The sequence below is a fragment of the Fundulus heteroclitus genome, chromosome 1 (assembly GCF_011125445.2).
Source record: "Fundulus heteroclitus isolate FHET01 chromosome 1, MU-UCD_Fhet_4.1, whole genome shotgun sequence".
In the NCBI taxonomy this organism is placed as follows: domain Eukaryota; kingdom Metazoa; phylum Chordata; class Actinopteri; order Cyprinodontiformes; family Fundulidae; genus Fundulus; species Fundulus heteroclitus.
Window position 1 is genome coordinate 19,577,623 of NC_046361.1, and position 26,755 is coordinate 19,604,377.

The window sequence follows — 26,755 nt, forward strand, 5'->3', positions numbered from 1 at the left end:
GGATACAATGGCAACTTTTGACGCCCGCTGCAGCGGCTGTGATTAATGTAGAAATCTGAAATTCGCACAGTCACTTCCTCTTAACATTTTAAAATTTTCAAGTGACTTTCAGCCATGTGTCAGTTTTCTGTCCAATTTTGGATTTCACATGCTTTCCTATTGGGCCTTTGCTTCCAACAGGACCTGGCATGATGCCCAGACACGACCCAATTGGCCAATACAGCACCACCCACCTGTGGGAAATGGCGCTACTGACCATTTTGGTCAAATGTTGAGTTCTGGGCCCAGATGTGGTGAGGCTGAGTTGCTAAAGTAGGCCAATCTGACCCATGAACTTTGGTCACGTTTGGTGACATTAAGTATTGGCACCCCTATTTGAGGCACTTCCCAGTACAGGATTTGGACCAAACTGACAGAGTACAATCACCCGGTGATCCTGAGCACAACCATGTTAGCGGCTAATGGTTAGCATGTTGCTAATCGGAAGTAGCTCTAGGAAGCTCGGACAAACTTCTGCTTTACAGAGTCTGTACCTCCTTTATACAGAATGCTCCACAATAAGTTTGGGCCTCGTCACGTAAAGCATCTCCAAGTTAGGAGGTGTAAAACATCCAATGCTTTTCAATGGGGGCGAAACCCTTTATACTCCCTAGAAATGCAGGCCCACATATGGCTACAGTATATTAAAGTTTGAAATTCTACTTCTGCTTTGTTAAACGATTCAGTGTTTAGAAATGAGTTGGGAAATGTTTGGTGCCTTTCCCTCAGTTTTTTCTTCTTCTAATAGTTCAGCTATTGTTCTTTCATGTTCAAATTCTTCAACTCTTTCAAATTCTTCAACTTTTTCAACTTCTTCAACTTTTTCAACTTCTTCAATGCTTTTCAGCTATTTTTTCTCTTCTTCAAAGATCTTCTGCATCTTTTGCTTAATCATTCAGCTATCTGCATTCACAGTGCATTTTCGCAGGAAATGCAAATTTTTCTAGTTGGCATTGTCTTTTTCTATCATGTTACTGTATTTCTGCGTAATGCGCTCTGCTTTTCTGTCATCACATCCTCACCTTCTGAGCAAATCAGTAAATTTTGGTTGAGAAGTTGCCACTGCTTCGCCATGCAGCACAGCCCAATGGGCACTATTTGACAACTCAAGGAGCTTGTTGAATGTTTATATTTAAAAACAGAACCACATAAAGAACATTTTGCTCCCTTGTCATTAAATAGTGTAAAATAATCCCACATCGGGACCACTTTGACTGCAAATTGGGGATATTGGCCTGACATACTAGCACGTGTGTTGTTCCTCCGAGGACAAATGAGCGCGCAGCCTGTTGAGTGTGACATGTAGCCAATCAGAAAACGAGGTGACGCAACCGCGGAGGGGAATCCAGAATGCTGCAGACAAGACAGCTTTTTGTAGCGTTTTCGGTCAAATTCAGTCCACGGACATTTTACCCATGTTCCTCGTGGGCCGTGCTTATTTACTCTGAACTTACGGTTGATCTTGAGAGGTTTTGCTAGATTTCCTATCAGGCATCTGAGTGTTCCTAAGTGAACTCTGTTTGTGTGCTGTGCTTGTCGTTTGGGGGTACGCACACTGCAGGACCAACAGTGTTATGTCTGTAAACCTGTTCTATCTAAGATTGTATCGTCATGTGTGGGGTCTCAGGTATTGAAAATCAACCAGCAACATTAAAATCTTACTGTGGGATCCAGGCACGAGTGCTCAACAGCAGCAGTGTGCGTTGCTACTTTTTTTCTGCTCTATTCTTCAGCTTCTCTCTGGCTCCACCTTAACTTGTTATTATTGACCACATTAGCCTCTATTAGCTTCACAACCAAACCGAGAAATAATGGCGCGGTGTGCACTGGTTTGTTTTATTGCTTCACTGTTCAATAGCCGACTGAGCCGTCAGCTAACTAACATTTTCCTGCGTTCCTTCGTACCACAGCAGAACGGAGCCCCGTCTTTGGGCCGTCTGTGAAGCTAATATTTAAACACAGCGTTAGCGTTTGTTAACCGGGAGGTTTATCACCTCACTGTTGTGGATAAAGTTCCTCTGAGCAATGCTTTTTGCGTGCCGATAAGGAGTGTAGCAAATGTTTTCCTGGCTTCACTCGACATGTTGGCCGCAGATAATTGTTTAGGTGAGTGTTGTTGTTGCTGTGGTTATTGCAACATTTGGGCAAATGTGAATGGGTCAGTTTATCAATTGTGACGCAACTGATTTATCTTTGAATAATTTTTTTTTTGATACCTCCTCCTAAACTTTAAAGTGGTGTAAATCGATTTTTACCTGCAGTACCAGGTTGCTAAACCATTCTTATTTGGATTTAAAAAGGAAACCTAAAATAACATGTATATTGCACACAGTGCTTTGTCGCAACGATAAATTTGTGAAATGTCGCGCAGCCTTATTTGCGGCTTGAGCCGTTCTTAGATTTTCTTCTCGGATGAATTGTGCGCTCCAACTACTGAACTCAAGCTATCCTATTTTCCTCCTGTAAATAAAGGTCAAAGAGAGGTGGTCCTTAACGCACACGGCCCTGGTAGTGTTATTTTTCTGCTTTAACACACCTGGTTCACATTGATGTCGCATAAGAACGCTTCTACAGAACTTGCAGAGAGGAATAGAACAATTTCAATGACTAATGCAGAACGGTTTAGAAACGGGAAACTGTTTTGTTTTCGTACGTTTTATGTTTAGTGTTATGTCACATCTGGACTGTTAGATATATATTTTTATTGGGTTGGTATTTGTCTTTGCTTTTGGATTTCTCTAATTTTATGGAGAATTTACACAAGATCATAATTTCTATAAGTCTGGCAAGAAGACCTGATAAAGAAGTGACAACTCAGTGAAACGGCTAAAAGTCGGTCTTCGGTGTGCGTCCAGTGGCTAACTTCATAGATCCCACCTCTGTAGTAATCCCTACGAATGTTTTTGAAATGCTCAACAGATTGCCTTTAGTCTTGTTTTGAGTTGAAGCTCACCTGATCTGTGGATTGTGTTTTGAAGGTCACCTCGAACGGTGCCGGTTTGAACCCAAATGCCAAGGTGTGGCAGGAGATCCCCGTGGCCCCCAGCGAGGCTGTTTCCAGTCCTCATTGGCCTCCCTCAGACATCAGTAAGTGCTCAACACATTAATATAGGCAGAGTGAAATGTCCTTCAGCGTGTTGGAAATGACTCCTCTTTCTTTGCTAAGTTTTATTTTTTTATTACAAGGATATTTTGGGTATTTTTAAAGACATCCGAGATGGCTTAGCTATACAGTTTAACTTGGAAAAAGCACAAAGTATTGAGACTGTTGCATTTTTCATAATAAACAAACTGTTGCCTCTGTTTCTGAGACAAATCTTTTTTTTTTTTTTTTAATGTTGTGAACAGGTTATTCGGAGCCATCGTCGGCCGGTTGTAAGCAGTACACTGTGGGGTTTACCGCCCTGGGTGACGGCGGCTCCACAGCAACAGCTGAGATAGCGGTGAACGGGATGGACCCTCAAGAGCTGGGCTTTTCCCCCGCCGAGTCCACGACGGGGAGCTCTGGTCAGTCGTGTCGCCTCACATGCATGCAGTCTTCCTCAAACTATAACGACGCCTTGTGGGGGGGTGGGGGATAGTTTTTAGGGGAAATAAAAATGCTGCAAAAATAGTTTTTTTTCCCTGTATACTGCAACCATGGCTTCCCTGCAGCACAGTTTTTTGTTTCAGTATTTGGACGCGTCCAATGTTTGACCTTGATGGCGATGACCGAGTAACTTAAGTGAAGCGGCTTACACAAAGCATTATGCAGCCACACCTAAACCGTAAGGCGGTTTGTTATGTACGTCGACACGGAGAAACCCAAACTGTACGTCATAGAGACATTTCCAGAGATTTTTCAGTACTTTTTAAAAATCTATTTTTCATATAAGAAGTGAAATGGAGGAATGTTTGGGATTATGACGCGGTCAAATAAAACGACACCATTATAATATCACTCCAGTAATTTTGTAGTGGGTTGTGCTGCATAATTGGCCGTCTGAATCAGACCCGGCGCTGGGACTTCCTGGAGCTAATGCATCCGGTGCCATGTGGTGATTGTTTTTATGCTAAAGGAGGCACATGCTGAGTGAGCTCAAGGGCAGGAGGCAGTCAAAGTTCAGTTTATGACGGATTTTGACCACGGCTAAAACCCTGCACCCCCAAGCCCTCCAGCCAAACGTGGGATGGAGAGGGAAGATTGATTGCAACATTTGCTTTAGGACTGGAAGTCATATCTTAGAGGCTTGTCAGATTTATTTTTATTTTTTTTTAGTTTTATAAACCTTTTTTCTTTCCTGCGAAGGTTTTGCTCTGTGTAGCAGATCAGTTCTGAGGCGCCATCTTGTGAGTTTGCTGTTCCTGTTAGCTGTTCCTGTTGGTGACACTCTTTTTGTTTTCTTTGGCCAAGAAGTGGTTCAGATCTGCTGGAGAGGGAAAGGGATGAAGGCAGGAACGAGGGAGGACGTGGGCCTCTGATTTTAAAATGTAGAGGCAAGAACCCGCTGAAGAAACCATGTTTACCAGACTGGATTACAGACACTGACGTGCTGCGTTCGCTCGCATTGTAGCATAAAACAAACTCTGATAGGCATCCAAGCAAGCTTGTGGGCTGATCAGTCTGCTAATGAACAGAGCTAGGTTTTTGCCTGAATAAGAACATGTTTTTAATCTTTATTTTGTTCATTTAAGGCATCCACGTATTACCTTTTGTATGAATGATGCCTTCATTCTGGTTCTTGCAACTCGTTTCCTCGCAGTGTCGCTTTAAAATCACAAGTTGTGGCTTGTTTGAAGCACTGTTGCGGTGGATGAGGGGCCGCTCACAGCACGGTTACTCTCTTTAAATAATCTAGTTGTGCAATGTCAGGACTGCCCTTATTGGGGACAAGGCTAGTCTGAAATATAGTGATTTAGAGGCGGGTGGTCTTAGTTTATTGTACAATATGTTTTAATTTGATGATTTTTTTCTTACTGTTGACATTTTGATTTTTGTCTGTCGTTAGATGGTAAAACTGAAGAACAGGTCTCCTCTGAGAATCTACGAGAGTCTCTGAAGAAAGAGCTGGAGTTTTATTTCTCAAGGTAAGAGAAATAAAAGGCCAAACACTTTCAGGTGAATGAGATAAACACGAGTCCATGTGAGTCTCGGGGTTTCACAACTATCACAATCCAGCTGCTTTAATTTAAGAAATGAAAGTGTTTTTGGTTTTTTTTGACTGATAAATGTGCAGATTATTATAATTTTTTGCGGTTGTGCCCTTCAGAGTCACACAAGTACAGCAAAGCAAATATTTGTCAGGCTGTTTGGGTAGCAGGCGTGCAGTCTGCTGCTTCAGACGCATCCCTCGTTTCAAAACCGCGCTGCCTTGATCAAACTAACAGGTGGCACTCCTTCAGTTTCTACTCCATGACTTGGTGTCACAGCCGCTCATATCCCCAACAAATTTGAATTTCTTGAAAGCAGGTAAAAAGTGGAGCTACGAGTGCAGGGGAGGATGGTGGCGCTGCTTTGCACACGACATCAGAAGCTCTAGTCACTCTCACTTCCTCTGGCATCTCATTGCAATTGAGTGTTTATTTATTTTTTTTGTTTACTTTCTTACATCTTGTGAATGGTAAAAGTCTGTCACAAACCAACATGAGCCTGATCTGCATGGATTTGTCATTTGTTACTCAGAGAAAACCTCTCCAAGGACCTATACCTCATGTCTCAGATGGACAGCGACCAGTTCGTCCCCATTTGGACAATAGCCAGCATGGAGGGCATAAAGGCCCTCACCACCGACATGGAGCTCATCCTGGATGTGTTGAGATGTAAGTTAAAGGATGGAGATGGTAGTTTGTAACAGAGTTTGATGATTTTAAAAGAAGGACCCAGTGTCTGTATTGATAGTTAAATCTTCCTTTTCAGCTTCTCCGATGGTACAAGTGGACGAGAAGGGCGAAAAGGTGCGACCCAATCACAAGCGATGCATCATCATCTTGAGAGAGGTCCCTGAAACCACACCTGTAGAGGTACAGCGATGTTGTGCACATATTCATGAATTATTTAGACCTTTTTTTTTTGGAAAGCAGTAGGTTTTAATGCCGACTCTTTGTGTCGCTCCCACAGGAAGTCGAGTCACTGTTTAAAAACGACAACTGTCCGAAGGTGATAAGTGTCGAGTTTGCGCACAACAACAACTGGTACGTCACGTTCCAGTCGGACACAGATGCTCAGCAGGTACGTCCGGTCAGACCTTTCCTTTCCCCCTCTGATGCTGACCTCAAGCGATTTCATAAGACTCTTGACTTGACTCTTCCAGGCTTACAAGTATTTAAGGGAAGAAGTCAAAACATTTCAGGGAAAACCCATCATGGTGAGTTACACTGAAATGTTTAGTTTGTGAGCTTTTAAGGAACCTTTAGTCATTTCTCCTGTTTGTTTTAGTTTGAATTTTTTTTTCTCCTTTCTTTTAGGCGAGGATAAAGGCCATCAACACGTTTTTTGCAAAGAATGGTTACCGTAGCATGGACAGCAGCTTATACGCTCAGCAGTCCCAGAACCAGTCCCAGTACAGCTCTCCACTGTACATGCAGCACGTCTACCCCCAGCAGCAGTACCCCGTCTACAGCATCGTACCTCCAACCTGGACACCTTCACCCACACCCTACTTTGAAACTCCTCTGGTAAGAAACAACCTGAACTCCTAATGGACCCCATAAAGTTGCTCTGATTCCTTATTGACCAATTTATCTGGCAAATTGTCTCCCTTGTTCCGGTTGCTTTTACTGAAATGTTTCCCTGGTGATCATTATTTTAGTGTTTCATTATATAAAAATAACGTTAGTTTTTGGGCTTGTACTCAAAGTTTTAATATATAGTTTAGTGTAAATGATCTTGGTGTACTTCTGGGTGGCAGATGTTTAAGATGCATCCAAGATTGCAACAAAGTGTGAAATGAAAATGCTCCTTATAAGCTTTGTTATTGGAAACGTACAGAAAACTCTTGATTCTGCATATTTATCATTAGCTTCTTATAATAGAACTGTTGCATTCGGGGCAGTCAGGAGTTTTGAAACTGAGACTTTTGACAGTGGTTTGTGATTTATGAGCTAATTATGTGTTATTTCACTCTTTAAAATGTCACATGGGTCTGTCTGTGTGGTATGTTTCTGGAAAGCGGTATTAAGATTAAGCTTGTATATTGACTTTGATCCAATCCATGCCTCTCCGTTCTGGAGTTCTGATTGGCTGTCCCATCAGGAAATGTAACCGGCTCCAGCATTAGTTTGCATTTTCAGAAACACTGCAGTCTGCATTTAGAGGAAAACGTTTCCTGTTGTCAACATTCAGTGCAAATAAATAAAAATAAATTGACTGAGTCGCTAATTGGTCTGGGAAAAGTTTGGAAGTTGATTTTATAAATATAGCAGTCTGAATGGAAAGTTAAAATTTCATTATTTTTGTTGTCTATCCCCCCCACAAAAAAATAAGAATTTTTGGAAACGGATTTTGAGTCTCTGCAAGAAGTCTTATGAATGAAAATATACATTTATTTAATATGGGGTCATTTCAGTGTTTTTACTGATTGTTTTTGTTTGGCTTTATAGATCCTCAGATTTTATTCTTTTTTTATTCTGTGGTTTTGTCAAACTGGAACGGGGTTAGATGCTGGGCATCTAACCCCGCTGCTGTTTTTCATTTTTACAAAAGGGTCCCAGATCATTAACTATGATTTACAGACTATTTCTAAACGGGCAGTAACGGCAAACTAGGTACAAGTTTTGCATTAAAATGTCCCAGTTGTATTTAATCAAGGCTGCAGGTTATAAGGATGTGATGTAGATAATGAAAACAGCTGTAATTAACCCCACAGGATGTCCCCACAGCTGTATGTTAGCTTTAGCATCTCTGTCGCTAACGTCCATATAAGGTGTAGGTGTCAAGGGCACTGCATCGCTGTTGCTCTGGCTAAATATATTAGCCTGCAGGCCATGAACGCATCACTTTTTAAACACAATAGACTATTAAATATTGCATCTAAGCCATATTGTGGACACTGATTGTGATTTTAGACAGAACAAATTACTTTATTCTCAGCTTAAACATAGAAGACTTCAGGATTTCCCTTTTAGTCTTGGACTGTTGCTGAGGAAATAATTGCTACATGAAGCAGGATTTGTAAAAGCTGCCTTTCTTTTCCTGCGGTCGCAGGCTCCGTTTCCCAACACCAGCTTTGTGAATGGATTTGGCTCGGCGGGACACTACAAAGGTGGCTCCACCGCTCTTAACCTAACTCGCCCATTCAACAGAAACCGGTAAGCAGGGTTTTTTTTTTTTTTTTTTTAAAGTTGTGGGTCAAATCTCAGCCTGCTGTTTTCATAAACATAACTCTAATCGGAGTGTAGCATTTACCACTTGTGGTGTTTGCATGTTAAGTTAGCCTGTGAACATCAGATCGTGTGCAGTGTTGTCTGATGAAAATGTAACCCTACAGGGAACTGCTCTTCACTCCCTCTTTCTTACTGTCCTCACAGTGTCCCTCTGTATTCAAGAAAGAATGTAATAAATGCCTTCAGGTACCACTCTACCATGCTGTATGATAAGCTTCATCGCTGCCCTCATGTCTGACCATGCTGCTGCAGCCAAATGACTAAACCCATAACGGCACCTCACCCTCTGACGATTGGATGTTTCTTTTTGTTTTGGGTCGTTATTAATCCTTTCATTGCTGTGATGATGTTTGGTGCCATTCAAATTCATGAAACTACTGAATTTTTGTCATTTGATTGGGTCTGCCTGAGTTAATGCCATTTTAAGGACTCTTGGCACCAAACACGTCCTCTTTGCATTTATATTCCTGCATTCATCACAGTAACTGTAACTCCATTGTAATTAACTTTTTTTTATTGCTGCTCTCACCATTGATTAAACGTCAATGTGACGAAAGAGCCGACAGACAGCCTGATGAATAAGTTCGACCCGATGATGAGATCATTAAGCGCATAGAGGGATAAAATGGGAGGAAGTTAAATGGCTTTGGTCCTCTCTTCTTTTTCCCCTTCTTTCCTCTCAATCTTCTGCTCTATCTTTCCAAAGCCAGGCACTTCTCTCCCATCCCAATGAGCGTTCAGATTATGAGATCTGAGGGTCGATTCCTTAAAAGATCAAACACATGACTCATATTGACAAACTTTGATTGGACCTTTTTGTTTTACTCAAGTGGTGTCGGCTCAGCTTGGTGAGTTTATGATTGGTGGCAGTACTCACTCATTCAGCCAATCATAGGGCCAAATGTGGCTCGGATAAACCATCTGCTTGTCTACATCGTGTTTTAAGGACGCGGTTCGTCCAGCAAACCGTTATGCTTTGGTTGGTTGGATCCATCGTTTCCTTTGTCGTTTGCACGTTGCTGTTTTCTGTATGTAAGGTAAACTTCACTCACCATATGGGGTGTTTTTCAACCAAAGTGGTTCCAGTTCTAGGAGGGGAGAAGACGTCTCTACAGCATGACGCTTCCACCACCATGTTTGTCTGTGGGGTTCGTGTGTGGCTTAAACTCAATGCAGTATGTGGCTCACTGACTGTAGAAGGGTTAAACCCAGCTCTTGTTGTTTTTAAGACGGACTCGAGCCATAACTCTGAACTAGCACTGGAACCACTTTAGTTCAAATGGGGCTTTTGTGGCTTAACGTGTCTTAGCCATTGTATTTGTGAACCTCCAAAGTATCTAAATGTTTCTGTAAAATTTGCGTTGTGGAGAAATATGTGAAAAAGTTGAAAAAATGCAACTTAGACCATTTCCCTAGAAAAGGGCTAATCCTGGCAGTAACTCACACAGATGTGGGAACTTTACTTTGTATACAGACCTGCTCCTGTTTTCCACTTTTTGGACAACCACCCAATCTGGTGGATCCTTACTTAATTGAACTTGCAGAACATTGTCCTGATTTAAATTTTCTATAACTTTACCACAAGACTTGAAACGATGATAGTCGTTGAGAGCGTTTCTATTGGAGAATGTTACATTGACTAAATGCAAAGGCTAAAATCATAATGGGGGAGGGAATGAAATTTCCTTGACACTTTCTATGTCCCCAAATGGCTTGAATCTTTCAGAAGTTTGGGAACTTGTCATGTAAATGGGCTTGCGAGTAAAAGCAACCTCATCCTGAGCCATGGTGCATGGTCATTTAATATCAGTGTTATTTTAACTGAACTTTGTTTCACTTTGAACAGAAACCACGTAAAGCCCCAAGTCAGGACAAGCGAGGTGGTGACGGCAGCCTCCATAACGCCCGTTCCACTGGAGAGTCTGACTGGGCTGCGCAGCCCACAGCCTCCCTCCGTCGGTGCCCCCACCACCAACCCTAGTCAGACGACCGTGGACATTTCTTCAGCCTTCTCGCAGCTCTCCTCCTCCTCACATCTGGATCCTAGCGACGACAGCAGCATGGCTGGACGCGGAAGGTAAACTTGTTAAACCTCATTTCTGTATCGTTTAAACAGCGGAAGTGTTTTTTTTTTTTTTTAACAATTCGGTCACTGAATTGGAAAAGTGGTGGTATTTAGTGTGTACTGTGAGCTTTTGAGACATGTATGTATTAGAATAAAGATTAGGACAGGGCATTGAATAAAAGTGAATCTTTGATGCAATGCATTGGTTTTCCTTCTGTAGTCTTTTTTTTTTTTTTTTAGATTGACATGATTACAATTCTAATCAATTGTAGATCAATTTAAGTTTCACACAAAATAGGGCAAGATGAATGGAATGATTTCTTTTTTCAGTAGTAAAAATAATCAATGTACATAGTGTAAAAATGTAAGCAGATAAATAAATTGACCAGATACAGCGTAAAATAAGTGCAATAATGTAAGGAAAATGATCTTAAAAGAAGTTCAGCATTTTAACAGTTTATGGCAGAAACAAAGTTATCATGGGACGTGGAGCCGACAGACAGCCTGATGAATAAGTTCGACCCGATGATGAGATCATTAAGCGCATAGAGGGATAAAATGGGAGGAAGTTAAATGGCTTTGGTCCTCTCTTCTTTTTCCCCTTCTTTCCTCTCAATCTTCTGCTCTATCTTTCCAAAGCCAGGCACTTCTCTCCCATCCCAATGAGCGTTCAGATTATGAGATCTGAGGGTCGATCTGAGGGTGACGTGGAATGTCACCTCTCTGGTGGGGAAGGAGCCTGAGCTTGTGCGCGAGGTTGAGAGGTTCCGACTAGAGATAGTCGGACTCACCTCGACGCACCGCTCTGGCTCCGGAACCAGTCTCCTTGAGAGGGGCTGGACATTCTTCCACTCTGGAGTTGCCCATGGTGAGAGGCGCCGAGCTGGGGTTGGCATACTTGTTGCCCCCCATCTCGGTGCCTGCACGTTGGGGTTTTCCCCGGTGAACGAGAGGGTGGCCTCCCTCCGCATTCGTGTGGGGGGACGGGTTCTGACTGTTGTTTGCGCTTATGCGCCAAACAGCAGTTCAGATTACCCACCCTTTTTGGAGTCCTTGGAAGGGGTACTGGAGAGTGCCCCTCCTGGGGACTCCCTCGTTTTGCTGGGGGACTTCAACACTCACGTGGGCAATGACAGTGGGACCTGGAGGGGCGTGGTTGGGAGGAATGGCCCACCTGATCTGAACTCGAGTGGTGTTTTGTTGTTGGACTTCTGTGCTCGTCATGGATTGTCCATCACAAACACCATGTTCAAGCATAAGGGTGTCCATATGTGCTCTTGGCACCAGGACACCCTAGGTCGCAGTTCAATGATCGACTTTGTTGTCGTTTCATCTGACCTGCGGCCGCATGTCTTGGACACTCGGGTGAAGAGAGGGACGGAGCTCTCCACCGACCACTACCTGGTGGTGAGTTGGCTCCGATGGCGGGGGAGGAAGCCGGTCCGACCGGGCAGGCCCAAACGCACTGTGAGGGTTTGCTGGGAACGTCTGGCGGAGTCCCCTGTGAGGCGGAGCTTTAACTCCCACCTCCGGGAGAACTTTAAACACGTCCCGAGGGAGGCGGGTGACATTGAGTCTGAATGGACCATGTTCCACGCCTCTATAGGGGGTTTTCAGCTGACGTCACGCTCACGTGACTACTCAGCGCGTCCGCCATATTGGGTGGCAGTCGTTTCGCACCGTTGACCTGCATTGTATGACGCCTTAGGCAGTATTGGAAGTGAACAATGGGGAAAACGTGTTTAATGGTTGGTTGCACGGCCCGTGGAGGTGGAGATCAACGCTCTTTCTATCGCCTACCAGCCGTAATAGTGAATCAGTGTGAAAAAAAAAAAAAGCTGTCTGAACAACGCCGTCACCTATGGCTGACACGGATATCCAGGTCCGATTTGGACGGTGTTAAGCTGGAATACGCCAGAGTCTGCGGTGCTCACTTTGTCACAGGTAATTAACTGTTAAGTATTTAAAACATATAAGAAGAATATATTAATAATAGGGCTTGGGCGTTATGACTTATTACTTTCCGCGGCTGTCGTGTTGACTGCCTCCGCCGCCTCTACTGCCTATTACTACCGCATACTGTACTCCCTCTCTCAGCCGTGTTTTAATTTGATTAATTTCACCTTAACTTGATTTCAACCATGGTAAACCGTTGCTGTATTGTGGGCTGTAACAGCGCAACACATGATCGCCATGGGAAAAACATAGAAACAGATTAATTTTCCACCGCTTTCCTGCCTGGAGGCGCAACCACGGAGAACAACTGTTAGAGATAACAAAGAGTCGTCGGCTCGCTTGGATCGCGGTTGTAAGTCGACCGAACATAACTTTCCACAGTATCCCGATGTCAATGAGAGTGTGTTCTAAACGTTTGAAACACATAGCAGCAAGTTAAAAGTACATTACATGCGCGAGTGGTTGTTAGCACTGACGGTTAGCAGCTACTAAACTAGCATGGGCCAGAGCCCGTCCGAGTGCAGCTTACCTTTGAACGAGTTGCTGTGTTCCCACTGTTTGCTGGCTTTATGATCTGCAGCTCCTACCGGCGCCAATACGGTAAATACAACTTAATTTTGCACTGGTCATTGTTCTGCTTAAATAATTAAAGCCGCGAGCGGCGTCGATCGGCCTTGCAGCCAAGCGCCTTCGCGCACCGCCGCCGCCGGCCGCCAGCCACCGCAGAAGCATGCGACACATTTGCGTCGGATTGTTTACATTTTTACCATCTTATTAAAACTCACCCGTCCACGTATGATGGCGATTTCCTTGATGCACATAACCAGATGTGAACTGGTTGTGAGCCTCTAGACCCTTGTAAGCTCTCATTTCCTCAAGAGTGTGCAGAGGGTTTTCACCGAACACCAGGTAATGCATCTGGATTACGGCTAAACAAGGCACCGTGGAGGGCATAGGGGTCCATATGGTCGATCACGGAACATTTCCTCAGATATACGTCCTTATCTGGTCGCTCTAGCGTGCTGGCGTACTTATCCATTCGCGATACGATAATACGTGTAAGACAACTAGAGATAAGGAAGTGTGCCACCCAATATGGCGGACCGGAAGTTGGCCAGTGACGTCAGTGAAAACACCCTATTGCTGAGGCGGCTAGTCGGAGCTGTGGCCGCAAGGTTGTCGGTGCATGTCGTGGCGGCAACCCTCGAACCCGCTGGTGGACACCAGCGGTGAGGGAAGCCGTCAAGCTGAAGAAGGAGTCCTATCGGGCTTTTTTGGCCTGTGGGACTCCGGAAGCAGCTGATGTGTACCGGCAGTCGAAGCGGCAGGCGGCTCGGCTGGTCGCCGAGGCAAAAACTTGGGCGTGGGAAGAGTTCGGAGAGGCCATGGAGAAAGACTTCCGTACGGCTTCGAAGCGATTCTGGTCCACCATCCGGCGTCTCAGGAGGGGGAAGCAGTGCAGTACCAACACTGTTTACAGTGGGGGTGGTGTGCTGCTGACCTCGACTCGGGACGTCGTGCGTCGGTGGGCGGAATACTTCGAAGACCTCCTTAATCCCACCAACACGTCTTCCATTGAGGAAGCAGAGCCTGAGGACTCTGGGTCGGGTTCTCCCATCTCTGGTGCTGAGGTTGCCGAGGTTGTTAAAAAGCTCCTCGGTGGCAAGGCTCCGGGGGTGGATGAGATTCGCCCTGAGTACCTTAAGGCTCTGGATGTTGTGGGGCTGTGTTGGTTAACGCGGCTCTGCAGCATTGCGTGGACATCGGGGGCAGTTCCCCTGGATTGGCAGACTGGGGTGGTGGTCCCCCTATTTAAAAAGGGGGACCGGAGGGTGTGTTCCAACTACAGGGGAATCACACTCTTAAGCCTCCCTGGTAAGGTCTATTCAGGGGTTCTGGAAAGGAGGGTCCGTCGGATAGTCGAATCTCGGATTCAGGAAGAGCAGTGTGGTTTTCGTCCTGGCCGTGGAACACTGGACCAGCTCTATACCCTCAGCAGGATTCTGGAGGGGGCATGGGAGTTTGCCCAACCAGTCTACATGTGCTTTGTGGATCTGGAGAAGGCATTCGACCGTGTCCCCCGGGGGATCCTGTGGGGGGTACTCCGGGAGTATGGAGTACCGGGCCCTTTAATAAGGGCTGTCAGGTCTCTGTACGACCGGTGTCAGAGTCTGGTCCGCATTGCCGGCGGTAAGTCGGACTCGTTTCCGGTGAGAGTTGGACTCCGCCAAGGCTGCCCTTTGTCACCGATTCTGTTCATAACTTTTATGGACAGAATTTCTAGGCGCAGCCAAGGTGTTGAGGGGATCCGCTTTGGTGGCCTTAGGATTGCGTCTCTGCTATTCGCGGATGACGTGGTCCTATTGGCTTCATCAGGGCGTGATCTACAGCTCTCACCGGAGCGGTTCGCAGCCGAGTGCGAAGCGGCCGGGATGAAAATCAGTGCCTCCAAATCCGAGACCATGGTCTTGAACCGGAAAAGGGTAGAGTGCCTTCTCCGGGTTGGGGAGGATGTGCTGCCCCTAGTGGAGGAGTTCAAGTATCTTGGGGTCTTGTTCACGAATGAGGGGAAGATGGAGCGGGAGATCGACAGGCGGATTGGTGCAGCGTCTGCTGTGAAGCGGGCGCTGTACCGATCCGTTGTGGTGAAGAGAGAGCTGAGCCAAAAGGCGAAGCTCTCGATTTACCGGTCGATCTACGTTCCTACCCTCATCTATGGTCACGAGTTTTGGGTCGTGACCGAAAGAACGAGATCCCGGATACAAGCGGCTGAAATGAGTTTTCTCCGTAGTGTGTCTGGGCTCTCCCTAAGAGATAGGGTGAGGAGCTCAGTCATCCGGGGAGGACTCAGAGTAGAGCCGCTGCTCCTCCACGTCGAGAGGAGCCAGTTGAGGTGGCTCGGGCATCTGGTCAGGATGCCTCCTGGACGCCTCCCTGGTGAGGTGTTCCGGGCACGTCCCACCGGGAGGAGGCCCAGGGGAAGACCCAGGACACGCTGGAGGGACTATGTCTCCCGGCTGGCCTGGGAACGCCTTGGGGTTCCTCCTGAGGAGCTGGCCCAAGTGGCTGGGGAGAGGGACGTCTGGGCCTCCCTACTGAAGCTGCTACCCCCGCGACCCGACCCCGGATAAGCGGAAGACGACGGACGGACGGACAAAGTTATCATTGTGGTTGTCTTATTAGTTAGACAGGACTTTATTGAATTTATACAACTGTAATAAATAGAATCGATTTTTTTACTTTCTTTTAATAGTATTTTAGGTCACTTTCTCAGAATTTGTTATAAATTGGCTCCATGGACTTTTTTTAAAAGGACGAACAGAAGTGTACAATTTTTGTAGATTTTTATTTTTTTAATATTTTTTTTACTTTAGTCAAAAGGAGTTTATTTTCTGAAAATAGATTAGTTTTTGTCATTATGTTGTAGACTTTCAAAAGGGCTCCAGAGTAGAATAGGTTTTTATTTTGAAAAATTAATTTGATTAAGAGGGATTAGACCATAGATGATTTGGAAAAAAAAACACAAAATGCCAGCCTTTTTTGGGGGGAATTAAAAAATAAACAGGTTAAGGTATAATTACGTTTTAGAATGAAACCTGCAGTGTTTTCCTTTAAAGCACAGTTTAAAAGTAGGTTTTATATTGTTGGTGAACTTGCTAAAACTACTCGGATATTGACGATTTCTGGCTGCTGTAAAGTTTCTTTGCAACCAAGAAGTTGGTAACAAACTGTCAAAGCTTCCGGATTTGAGCCTTAAATCCAATGGTCCTTACTCGATTAATATCACAGTAAAGGAAAATACTTCAATAATGAAATAAGAACATGGACTCTAATAACAGAGAATCTGAGAGGAAGGCTGAAGCTAGTGAAACCTCAAGGCGAGATGGAGACCAGAAATGGACCAAAACTTTGAATTCAAGCTGCTTGGTGGTGAGTGAAGTTAACCTGACAACAGCCAGATGCATGTCTCGCTCCGCCTAGCTCCACTCACATACATCTGGGACACGGCCATAGGGATTGTCTTTACTGAAGACAACCCGTTTTCTGGGGGAAACGCTGAAGGAGGCCTGGTCTTGGGATTTACGGCATGTCCACAATTAACTTTTATTGAGTAATAAATTGAAAATAAATGGACACTAAAGGAAAACAGCATTCGCTTCAAGACGCCACTGACGAGATTGCGGGCTTTCTTGGAAAAAGGCCCAGTAACGTTTAAAAACACTGGGGCTGATCCGTGAGAGGCAGGAGGAGCATCACTCAACCGGGAACCACAGCAAGGGATGACTGAGACGATCAATCATAATTTCTCCACTACATAACTATAAAGTTTAGGTAAAACATACTGATGCCCATGAGCAAAAGACCGTGCCACCAAGCTTTCGTTCCAACCACTGAGGGCCCCACTGTGTGGCCGGCTCTGTTTTACCGTCTAAAGCTACAGGGCGGTTCTACATTACAGCTCATTATGCTCGTTGGTTCTGTCCTGTTTGTTAGCTTTGGTCCAGGGTGACACAAGAAGGGTGGTTCAGGTGTAAGAGGGATGCTCCACCTTCACTATGCCATTTGTTGCCTTTTAAGATCATGTACCCACATATCGGGCTTCTGTTATCAGTTAATTTTTAATCTAAGCAACTGTGTTAAAGGGGTCTAGTCATGCGTTTTGACCATAAAAAGAAAACTGAGTAAAAACATTTATTAATCTAAAAAAAAAAGTACGTCAAGCGTTTGTCCTGATAGTGTTATCTTAGTCCTTTTTGAGCCTGAGAAGAACTTTGCACCGGGCGCGATCAGCAGACATAAACATTATTGTGCCATCTGCTGCCAGTACTGGGGAAAGCAAGATGGCGACAATAGACGTAGCTCCTGCAACGCCCAGCAGTAAAGTGAGAGCTCACCATGGACGAAGACTAACCAGGTCTACAAGGCGACGTTTTCTCTGCTGGCCGTTGCTGACTTGCTCTGCTCCATTGCTCCTCCTTGGTAACTCGCTAAGCACATGTGCAATCTGTGGAACATCACACTGGACAGGAAAGGGATCTATAAGTAGACGCAGCCAAGAAGGTTGACCTATCTGACGAGTATGAGGACAGTCATTTTAAAGCAGAGCCTGAAACGCCAGCCCAACACCTCAGCCTATGTAGCAGGGTTGGATGGTCAACAGTAGGGCTGCAAAATTAATCGCAATTTTAAAAACGCAATTTCCAAATCGCAGAGGTCTGCAATTTTTGGCTATATAACAATTAATTAATCAGACGCTTCCTTTAGGCGTCAGTAACATGTTTAAAGTGGGTTTGCCTCCACATGGAAGGGAAGAGAGTTGCAGCAGTGAGACAATCTAATTTTATTACTTGTTTTAGACTTTATATAATCATGCTGTTTTACCAGAAACTTTCAGGAATTTCACCATAGCATTAAGTCCCGGTCAATCAGTTTAATACATAGACTTGCTTGTTGGTTGCACTTTGCACTTTATGTTCAATAAGGTTTGATGTCCAAATCAATTAAAAGCTGTTCTCTAGAATAATATTCTGATTAATAAAAACCATTAAAAGTTATTGTTTTTAAATAGTCCTCCTTCACAATCAACTTTATCTAGAGGCCATTTTTGTTGCTTGTGGTTAATGCAGAGAAAAGTCAAAATCAAGTCGCAATTTTGGTTGAAATATATCGTAGGCAGAACGCAATCATTTCTACTCTGGGTTGAAGCGCAGTGGCTCTTATAGCGCCCTATCTGCACAGCGATGAAACAGATTGATTTGTTTGTATATGTTTAAAAAGATATGATAAATTAAACTGAAAAAAAAAACAATCACAATATTGAGATAAAAAATTCGCAATTAGATTATTTTTCCAAAATCGTTCAGCCCTAGTGAACAGTACCAAAGGCTGAAGTCAGATCTAACATAAGCACACACAACATTCGCCTGCATCAAAATATCAACTGAAATGGCTCTTAAGAGTCTCAAATGAGTGGGATTTACAAAAACCTGGCTGAAAGTGGTCCAGAATGCAGCACTGCTCAATAGCCACCGTTTATTGTTTGACCACAACCTTCTCTAAAATCTTGGCCAGAAAAGGAAGCATTGAAATGGGTCTGTAACTTCTGCAAAGGGAAGGGTCCATGTTGGCCTTTTAAGACTGTGTGAATGACGGCGCTCTTCAGACTAATGGATCCCTGACCAGAAGCTAAAAAGACATTTACCATGTTGGGTACACCTAGCGCTGAAATATCAAATAAGCCTGCTGGTAAAATGTCCAAAGAGCAAGAGGCTGCCATCATCATGCTCACAGGCTTAACCAGCTCAGGATGGGACGGTGGCTGGAAACAGCCTAAAATTACAGGCTGACCTGGAGAGGGAAATGACAACCCAGATGTAGGGGAGGAATATTATTTCTTAACTTACTGAATTTGTCTGTAAAATAAGAAGGAAAAGGTTAGAAGATAGAGACTGTGTTGAGGTAGTAAAGACCACCATAGTGTTAAATAACGACTTGGTCACCTTTCCTTCTATCAAATTAAAATAATAGGTTGCCCTTGTTTCTTAAACTGTATTATTAAAAGAAACTAAAAGATCATTTAGGTACAGTAGATGCACCTAAAAATGGGTTTTCTGCCACAGACGTTCAGTTTATCTAGAAGTACGCTTTAAACAGCGGCTGCTATCATTTACACACGGTGTGGAGTTAGAAGCAGGTAATCACTTTGTATAAGGACAGCTGCTGTCCAAAATAGAAGGGCAGTGTTCAATAAATTGAGGAGTCAGAAAATCTACATCACTTAAAATGAGATGAGAGGAAATTAAAATGTGCAGAAATAAAGTTCAGCTGTCGAGTTTTAAAAAGGGAGCGCCAACTTCACGACGAACAGAAGTCTGACAAACATGTTGAGATAATTTAATGGTCCGAAATAAAAATGTCCGCCGCCCATATAATCAGTGTTCAGACCATCAAATTGTTGTTGTATACGAATGGCTTACGGATTGGTTATGTGCCTTTCAGACGGAGCACGACGTACAGAGGAACACGGAGGAGGCGAGAAGATGAACGGACCGCGGTAAATGGCCGAGTCTCGTTGCCGCAGAGCTGCTGTGTGTTTGCCGTTTCAGCCGTGATCTCACTGTCTGCGTGTTCTCTGTTTTAATTTAAAGAGGCCCGTCCCCTTGGCTGAGGTGAAGGTGTCTCCGCCAAAGTTTGACCTGGCTGCCACCAACTTCCCGCCTCTTCCCGGCTGTGGGGTCAGCACGCAAGGGGAGCCCGTGCTGGAAAACCGAATGTCCGATGTCGTGCGTGGTTTGTACAAGGTACGTTGTTTTAATTCGGCATCACCCGGACTGCTCTGCTTTTCAGAGGGTGTAATAATCTCTGTGACTTTTTGCATCTTTAAAGACGGAGCAAACCAACAAAGACGCCACTGTGAATCCAGGAACGGGCCAGACCCAAACCCAGGCCACAGAGGAGGCTGTGGCTGTCTCCAGTCCTGCCCTAACCGCCCCAAAACCCCTTTCTCAACCACTTGCTTCTCTGGCTTCTCGGTATATATTGAGTATTTTTTCTTTTATTTTTTTCTTTTGAGAGATTAACGGTTGAAACGCCGATGCTTCTGTTGGTGTGCTGATCCCTGAAATGCTTGTTCTTGACAGTATAACCCATCAGGAGAAGAGAGTGGAGCGGTCTGAACCCCCAGCGTCCAAAGCAGCCCAGTGCACACCAGTTCCAACGACTGTGAACTCCTCCTCTTCTTCCTCCTCTTCCTCCTCACAGCCCACGTCTACGTCACGACTTCAACCCTCGGTTGCTTCCACGCCCGTGACCCCCAGCACACCCGCCCCTTCTACAGCCACTATTACCGCTCCAGCACAGGTAAATAAAAGTTTGCTCCTTTATACCAATTTCTCTCTGTGCTTTTCTTCCTGATTATGAGCTTCTGCACAAACGCTCTTAGTTCATCGCATTTCTTCTCTTGGTTTCTCTGCTGCCATCAGTTCAGGACGTTCCCTCTTATCCCAATGAGCATAAAGAAATATGACACCTGAGGGTTGGACCAAAGAAATCGCACAGTGGGGCTTAGCAAAAGTATTCTTGCTACTTTAGCTTTTTCACATCACAGCCACATGCCTCAGTGTATCTTTATATGGATTTTAGGTGATGGGCCAGCTCGTCATTTTAAAGAAAGGAAAAGGACAGATGTAGGGCTGCAGTTAACAATTATGTTAGTGAATTTGAATAAATCTGATTACTATACCTATTGTCTGAATCATCTATCAGCCAGCTACTTTTATTTTATAGAAATACGTGAAAGAAAATGTGAGGAAACATTTAATCAGATGTTTGGAAAAAAACATCAAAAATGTTTTGCTTACTATGCAACAAGATAGCATGTCTTTAGTGAACATTTGTTGCAAAGGAAACGTGCAGCTAAAAAAAAAAAATGACCCTAACATCAGCGTGTCAACAGCTCTGCCCTTGCTGTCTCTGTGGCGAAAACGGTTGCAAACGTAAAAGTGCACAAATTGTCACTTGTATGTTGCTGTCTGGGTTTTTTAAATTTTTTTTTTTTTTTTTTTTTTCTTTCATTAAAAAGTGTAAAATAGAACCCTTGTGCACTTAAGTTCCAACTTGCACTCTTGTTTTAGTGCAAAAATGGAAAAGAAATTACTAATAATTACGTATTAAACAAGAGAACTGGAAATTTAAATTAAGTCATAATAAAAACCGTGCTACTATGTATCAAAGCTCACTTTCTTCTTGTTCTGCAGGCAGCAATGGGGAGTTTACAATCTTTTGTAGGGCTACATTTTACCCAAACTTTGCAGAAATGCCTGGTTTTTGTGTTAGAAATCCTTTAGCTGTCAGAGTTTCTATGAGAAGTCTTAAAATTTCCTTTTTAATTTTGCCTTTTTTGTTACAAAACCATTTTAATTGAGCTGGACGATAATTTGGTAACAATATATATCGATCGATTTGACTTATATCGATTATGGGGGGGGGTTAATGAAAAGTTAAATGGAATAACAGTTTCCCTTCATCATGTAGGTTAATACTACAGTCATTAATCCTCCCAACCAATCACAAACAGATCCAGGAATGCTCCATCACTAAGCCCCACCCCCTTCAGAGCTCAGAGCAGGCGTTCTTTTTTTCGTTTTTGAAAACTTGTAGTTTTGATAAAGTTGGTTAAATAAAGGGGTGAGTTTAAATTTAGTGTTTGTGTGTTCTGTATGTAAAAATAAGTTGCTAAACGACAGCATAAAATGGTCAGGGCTGCACTTAAAATGTATGTTTTTGAATTTGTTGATAATTATCGATCAAAATGATTTTTATTTTATCTATGTGCTTTTTTTTTTTTTCTATGTCGTCCAGTCCTAAATTTAATCAAATTTCTCTGTTACACAAATTGACAAAACATTGCAAACAAATCACCAGAACAGACCTGAATGCCAATTCAGTCTGGCAGAACAGGCACGGCGCTGGGTTTTCTTATAAGAGCTCGCTCTCTGGACACTTCCTGACGTTTTCTCTGCCCTTTTTGTACTTTTTTTTTTTTTTTAAAGGTACTAGAATTAGAACAATTTGAGTCACAAATCCTTAAGTTTTTTTTATTTATTTCTATCTCTCTTTCTTCAGGAACCCCGTAAACTCAGCTACGCCGAAGTGTGCCAACGGCCACCCAAGGACCCTCCCCCTGCTCCCCCCGCGGCCCCTGCCCAGGCTCCCTCCGGCACGGCGTCTGGCCAGCCGTTACGTGAGCTGCGCGTGAACAAGGCCGAGGAGCTGGGCTCCAGCGCCAGCCCCGGGGACAAGCAGGAGAGAGGCCACGACAAGGAGGGGGGGTGGGAATGCAAAGAGAGCCGACCGCCGCGTGAGCGTGACTCTCAAGGTTACTATCGCAGCAACGGGCCCAGAGGCACAGGGGGGCTCAAGTTCCGGGACCAACGGCGCCCGCCCCCGGCTCGACGAGGCTCCCCTCAGGGAGGCTACCGGCACGCCGGCAAAGAGCAGAACATACCACCAGTATCGCCAAAGTAAAAACTTGATATGACTAGAAAAAATTATGTATGAATATATATATATATACATGGATATATATATAAATATATATGAAATTATATAAAGATAAATAAAATAAAAGCAACAACTTTATGGTAGCCACCTTTTTCCCGCTGAAGACTGTCCAAAGAAAGGCTTTGAAAATGACTAACACCCAGGACTTGAGGGCAAAGTGACGCCTGATGAACTTCCATGAGGAGTTCAAAAAGGAACACAAGTGTTGTTTGGGCCTCCGGCGTTAAGCTTAACACCATTTAAGTGCGATTCATCTGGAGGCCGTGCTTTTGCTCTGCTTGGGGAAGGTGGGATGCTGGGCCTCGTAAATGGCCCTCTACCTAATTTTTTTTTTTTTTTTTTTGAAAAAATAGATGTTTGTCTGCAAGAACAATATGCACTAAGACAAAAACAACATGCATATATGTCATGTACATATACAAAGATATCACTAACGCAAAGAGACATCAGTTTTGGGCTTTCTTTTTTTTTTTTTTCTTCTTTTTTTTATGTCCCCCTTGTGTGCTTAGGTTTGCAGGTGTGACTGAAGGGTTGGCTGATGTCTACATATGCGTTGATTGTTGAGCAAAAATGATTGAAGTGCTTGAGTCGCACTGATGTAATGAAACGGATAACTTGATTTCTACTGCAGAGATTCTGAATCATTGTCCAGAGAACGGACGGCGTGTTCTTCTTCTAATGTATATTAACGAAACGCGTTCAGCAGCGGTTATTGGGGTTCTAATTTAGGATCGGATTCAGAAACGGTTCACGTACCGCGGGTCGTCTGTGTGCTTTTTTTGTTTGAAGTCGAAATACAAGTCGAGGCCCGCTGGCCTGAACCCGCAACGCCTGGTCCAAAGTTTTTTCATGTACGTTTTTTTTTTCCTTTTCATCAGAACTATTTTGGGTCGATCCACTGCAATGAATTCAGAACTTTGTCACCATTGATAATCAGTCAGGTTCTCTGTTTACATGTTTATTTGGGTGGGGGGGGGGGGGGGGTTCCTGAGAGAAATCCTATATGTTGATGGTAAGATTTGACTGTTAAGTGTGCCTGGTGGTTCAGGAGAGGTTTGGCTTTTCTACATTATCACAGGATATTCAGGTTAAGCTTAATCTGTGAATTGTTCCTAATAGTGACAAAGCTTAAAAAAAACAAAAAAAACAAGACTGAGGAGTGCTGTTAGTTAGGGACGATAGCTACACAATATCTGGCAGCCAAGTTGTGGAAAATAAGAGCATTTGTCCCATTGCGATGTGCCAGCTGCCTGCGATCATAGTTCTAGGATATTTTTTTGATTTTTATTGATGAGATGCGCTAAATAAATTTAGCTTGGGGAATTTTTTATTTTTATTTTAAATTTTTTTTTTTTGGCTCAGTGAAACTGGATTCTTGAAGCTGTAGAGGTGTTAGTTGCCTTTGCTCTATTGTTAACCCTTCACTAGAGATGTGTGTGGGAGAATGTAATTATTTCTAGTACTAAATTTGAAGAGAGGCGTTTTGACAGGCAGGTATCTTATCAGATTGTTTTTGTGCTTTAGGGTGAGTTTGCAGGTTTGTTTCTTCTTTTTTTTTTGTAATTTTTGAAAAACAGGTTGACTTAGAACATGAAGTTTGACTCACTGTATGTATTGCTTTTTAAATGTATTTATTTTAATTTTAATGCACAACGCTTTTCTCCCAATCTTGGTAGGCTGGTTTCCCCAAAGTTGTGTGAAATTGTATTCTCAAAATAAAATCAAGCAAATGACATTTGTAAACTGATCGGGATGTCAGCTGAGGGAAACATACCTGATGCATTTACTTTGGGTTTGGTGATGCAGTAAACGAGTATCCAATCACTGGGGCTGTTATTTTTAGTTTATTTAGTTTTTCTTACCGAGTATGAGCAGCTAGTGATTTAGTATAATTAAAGAAATGCACTAACTTGTTTTTAAAAAGAATCATACTCATGAGTAATGTGAAATAATTTTTAGAAGCATATGGTTGTTATTGACAGGCTTGCAAATATCTACAGGAATTGCTTTCCCCCTCTGCAATATTTTTTTTTTTTTTTTTTTTTTTTTTTGGTTTGTTTTTTTAATTTGGGTTGGGGTGACGACAGGAAATGTAGAAATCGATCAACCAAGTGTTTGAGACACAATCTTAGAACTGTATGAAATGTCACCAAAAATAAATTATTTTGATTTGGCTCTCCAGTCTCACTTGTGTGAAGTTTGTCCTCCTCACATGAACACAACCCAGTTCAGTGTCATCTTTTAGTTCATTCCCTCGTCCTGGCTGCAAACCCCACTATGAAGCCTTATACCCGCTCACAGTTGGAGAATTTGAATAGTTGGAAAATTATGTGCGTTTGAAGGACCATGGTTTCGATGTACAATAAATTTATTCAAAGGATGCAGACCTGAATTAAGAGCTTCAGGCATGACTTGAACAAAGCTGGATGGCTTTTGGATGGGAAGCTAAGAGCCAGCCAATCCTACTGCTCGTCCCACCCCGTTTCTCTTGATTGGCAGATGAAGTGATTCTGCTGAAAAAATGACTTAAAAAAAAAAGGTATATTGTGGAAAACACACGTGAAATAAATGCTTTGTTATCCAAAATTTGGAAGAATTAAAAATATTTAATCACAACGAGTGGGTTTTTTTTTTTTATAAGCATTGTTATTTCACAATTTCATTCACTATAAATATTTACATTTTATTCAAGTAGAATTTTTTTTTTCTTATTGCATTTTGAGCACTTTGGTGTTCCATACTTTGCGGTCCACTCTGACCATACGGTTCCTGGGTAGACGCACCATCAGCTGGTTGTTTAAACATTACATTGTTTAAACAACATATTACATAGATTTATGCTCTTTAACAGATATATGGGATATTGATGTATAAATACGTGATTTCATACTGAAATACATTGTTTAATGCTATTTAACAGACATGTGGTATTACAAATTAATGTATAAATTAATACCTTTTTATATTTTAATAAACAAGTTGGATTGTGTGTATTTCTCTCTCACACGTACAATCCTAAGCCTTTGTTACACACCAACAATAATTTCTTCATATTTTTGTGTGTTGTGCATGCATGCACATAGATTTTTTTTAAAGCCAGGAAAAGTGATTTTCCAGGTAGATTTTATAATTGGGTCTAAGATTTTCTGACAGAAGATTCAGAGTTAAAGTAGAATCTTAAATATCGAAGCAATTTGAAATCAACAATGGAATCCCACATGGTAGTAGTATTAGTCCAGTATTATTTAATATGATTAATTATATTTTTTATAAATTTGGATAGGATTGGGTTAGCTTTGTATACTGACAACGGGGCCATTTGGACAAGAGGACGAGATTCCATAACAGTAAGGAATAAAATCAAGGAGCCAATAAAAATGTAACAATGGCCATATAACTGGGGCTTTAAACTCTCTCCAAGTAATTCTTGCCATATGATGTGTGCAAAGAAGAAAAGGACAGAGACTGAAATTATATGGTCACAGAATGGAGATAGTAAGTCAATTTAAATATCTGGGTATATGGCTAGACCAAAAAGGAATATGGAAAACACATGTTGAAAAAGTAGAAATCTCATGAGAGCAGTAGGAAAAGATTGGGGAGCAAGTAAACAATCACTGATGCATATTTATACACACCAACAATGAAGGTAAGCATTGGGAGAAGATTACCTGGTGGCAATAATTCTAGGATTACAGTGGATGAACCAAGACCGGATAGAGTAGTTATGTTGATTTTTGGCAGCCCTTCACAGTATCCAAAATATAAAATCTGAAAGAGAAGATTTATTATTAGAAATTCATTAAAGCTCATTAAGATTACAAAAACTGTACATAAATGTTCTGAAAAATTCTGCTGGGTTATGGCCCATGTAGATATAAATGGAAACTAGGGAGCAAATAAAATAGCTAAAAAAAAATCAATTAGAACAAATGATATTATAAATATACCCTATGGGAAAGAAGAAGCTGAAACAACAATTAAAGAAAAAATGGCAGGATAAGTGGAACATGGATAAAAGTGGAAGGAAATATTATAGTGTACAAAAATCTATTCATGCCAAAGGTGTGAGTAGACACAGCCAAAGAGAGAAAACTTGTTTGACTAGGTTAAGATTAGATCATACTGGATTAAACAAAACATGGTTTGTACTAGAAAAAAAGTAAAACAGAGGAATGTTTAGAATGTAAAAATAACAGAACGTGTAGAACATGTATTACTGCAGTGCCGGTGAAGATTCTCAGTCATCCAGGTCATGAAAAAAGTAAAAAA

General features: G+C 42.8%; 1 protein-coding gene across 3 annotated transcripts in view; it reads left to right on the forward strand.

The window, feature by feature from the left end:
• Positions 1–26,755, forward strand: part of LOC105931760 (la-related protein 4) — a 42,043-nt gene that overhangs the window by 4,518 nt on the left and 10,770 nt on the right. Inside the window, exons 2-17 of one of the 3 annotated variants that reach the window (XM_012870593.3) lie at positions 3,018–3,126; positions 3,388–3,546; positions 5,028–5,106; positions 5,702–5,838; positions 5,936–6,039; positions 6,137–6,247; positions 6,330–6,383; positions 6,484–6,693; positions 8,222–8,325; positions 8,545–8,586; positions 10,247–10,477; positions 19,421–19,475; positions 19,570–19,722; positions 19,808–19,953; positions 20,062–20,281; positions 22,046–24,664. In XM_012870593.3, coding sequence (XP_012726047.2) covers positions 3,018–3,126; positions 3,388–3,546; positions 5,028–5,106; positions 5,702–5,838; positions 5,936–6,039; positions 6,137–6,247; positions 6,330–6,383; positions 6,484–6,693; positions 8,222–8,325; positions 8,545–8,586; positions 10,247–10,477; positions 19,421–19,475; positions 19,570–19,722; positions 19,808–19,953; positions 20,062–20,281; positions 22,046–22,447 — 2,316 coding nt within the window. In that variant the 3' untranslated portion in view covers positions 22,448–24,664. Of the gene's footprint in view, positions 1–3,017; positions 3,127–3,387; positions 3,547–5,027; positions 5,107–5,701; positions 5,839–5,935; positions 6,040–6,136; positions 6,248–6,329; positions 6,384–6,483; positions 6,694–8,221; positions 8,326–8,544; positions 8,587–10,246; positions 10,478–19,420; positions 19,476–19,569; positions 19,723–19,807; positions 19,954–20,061; positions 20,282–22,045; positions 24,665–26,755 lie in introns of those variants that run through there. The other 2 variants (XM_012870594.3, XR_004931077.1) reach the window with 2 other exon arrangements.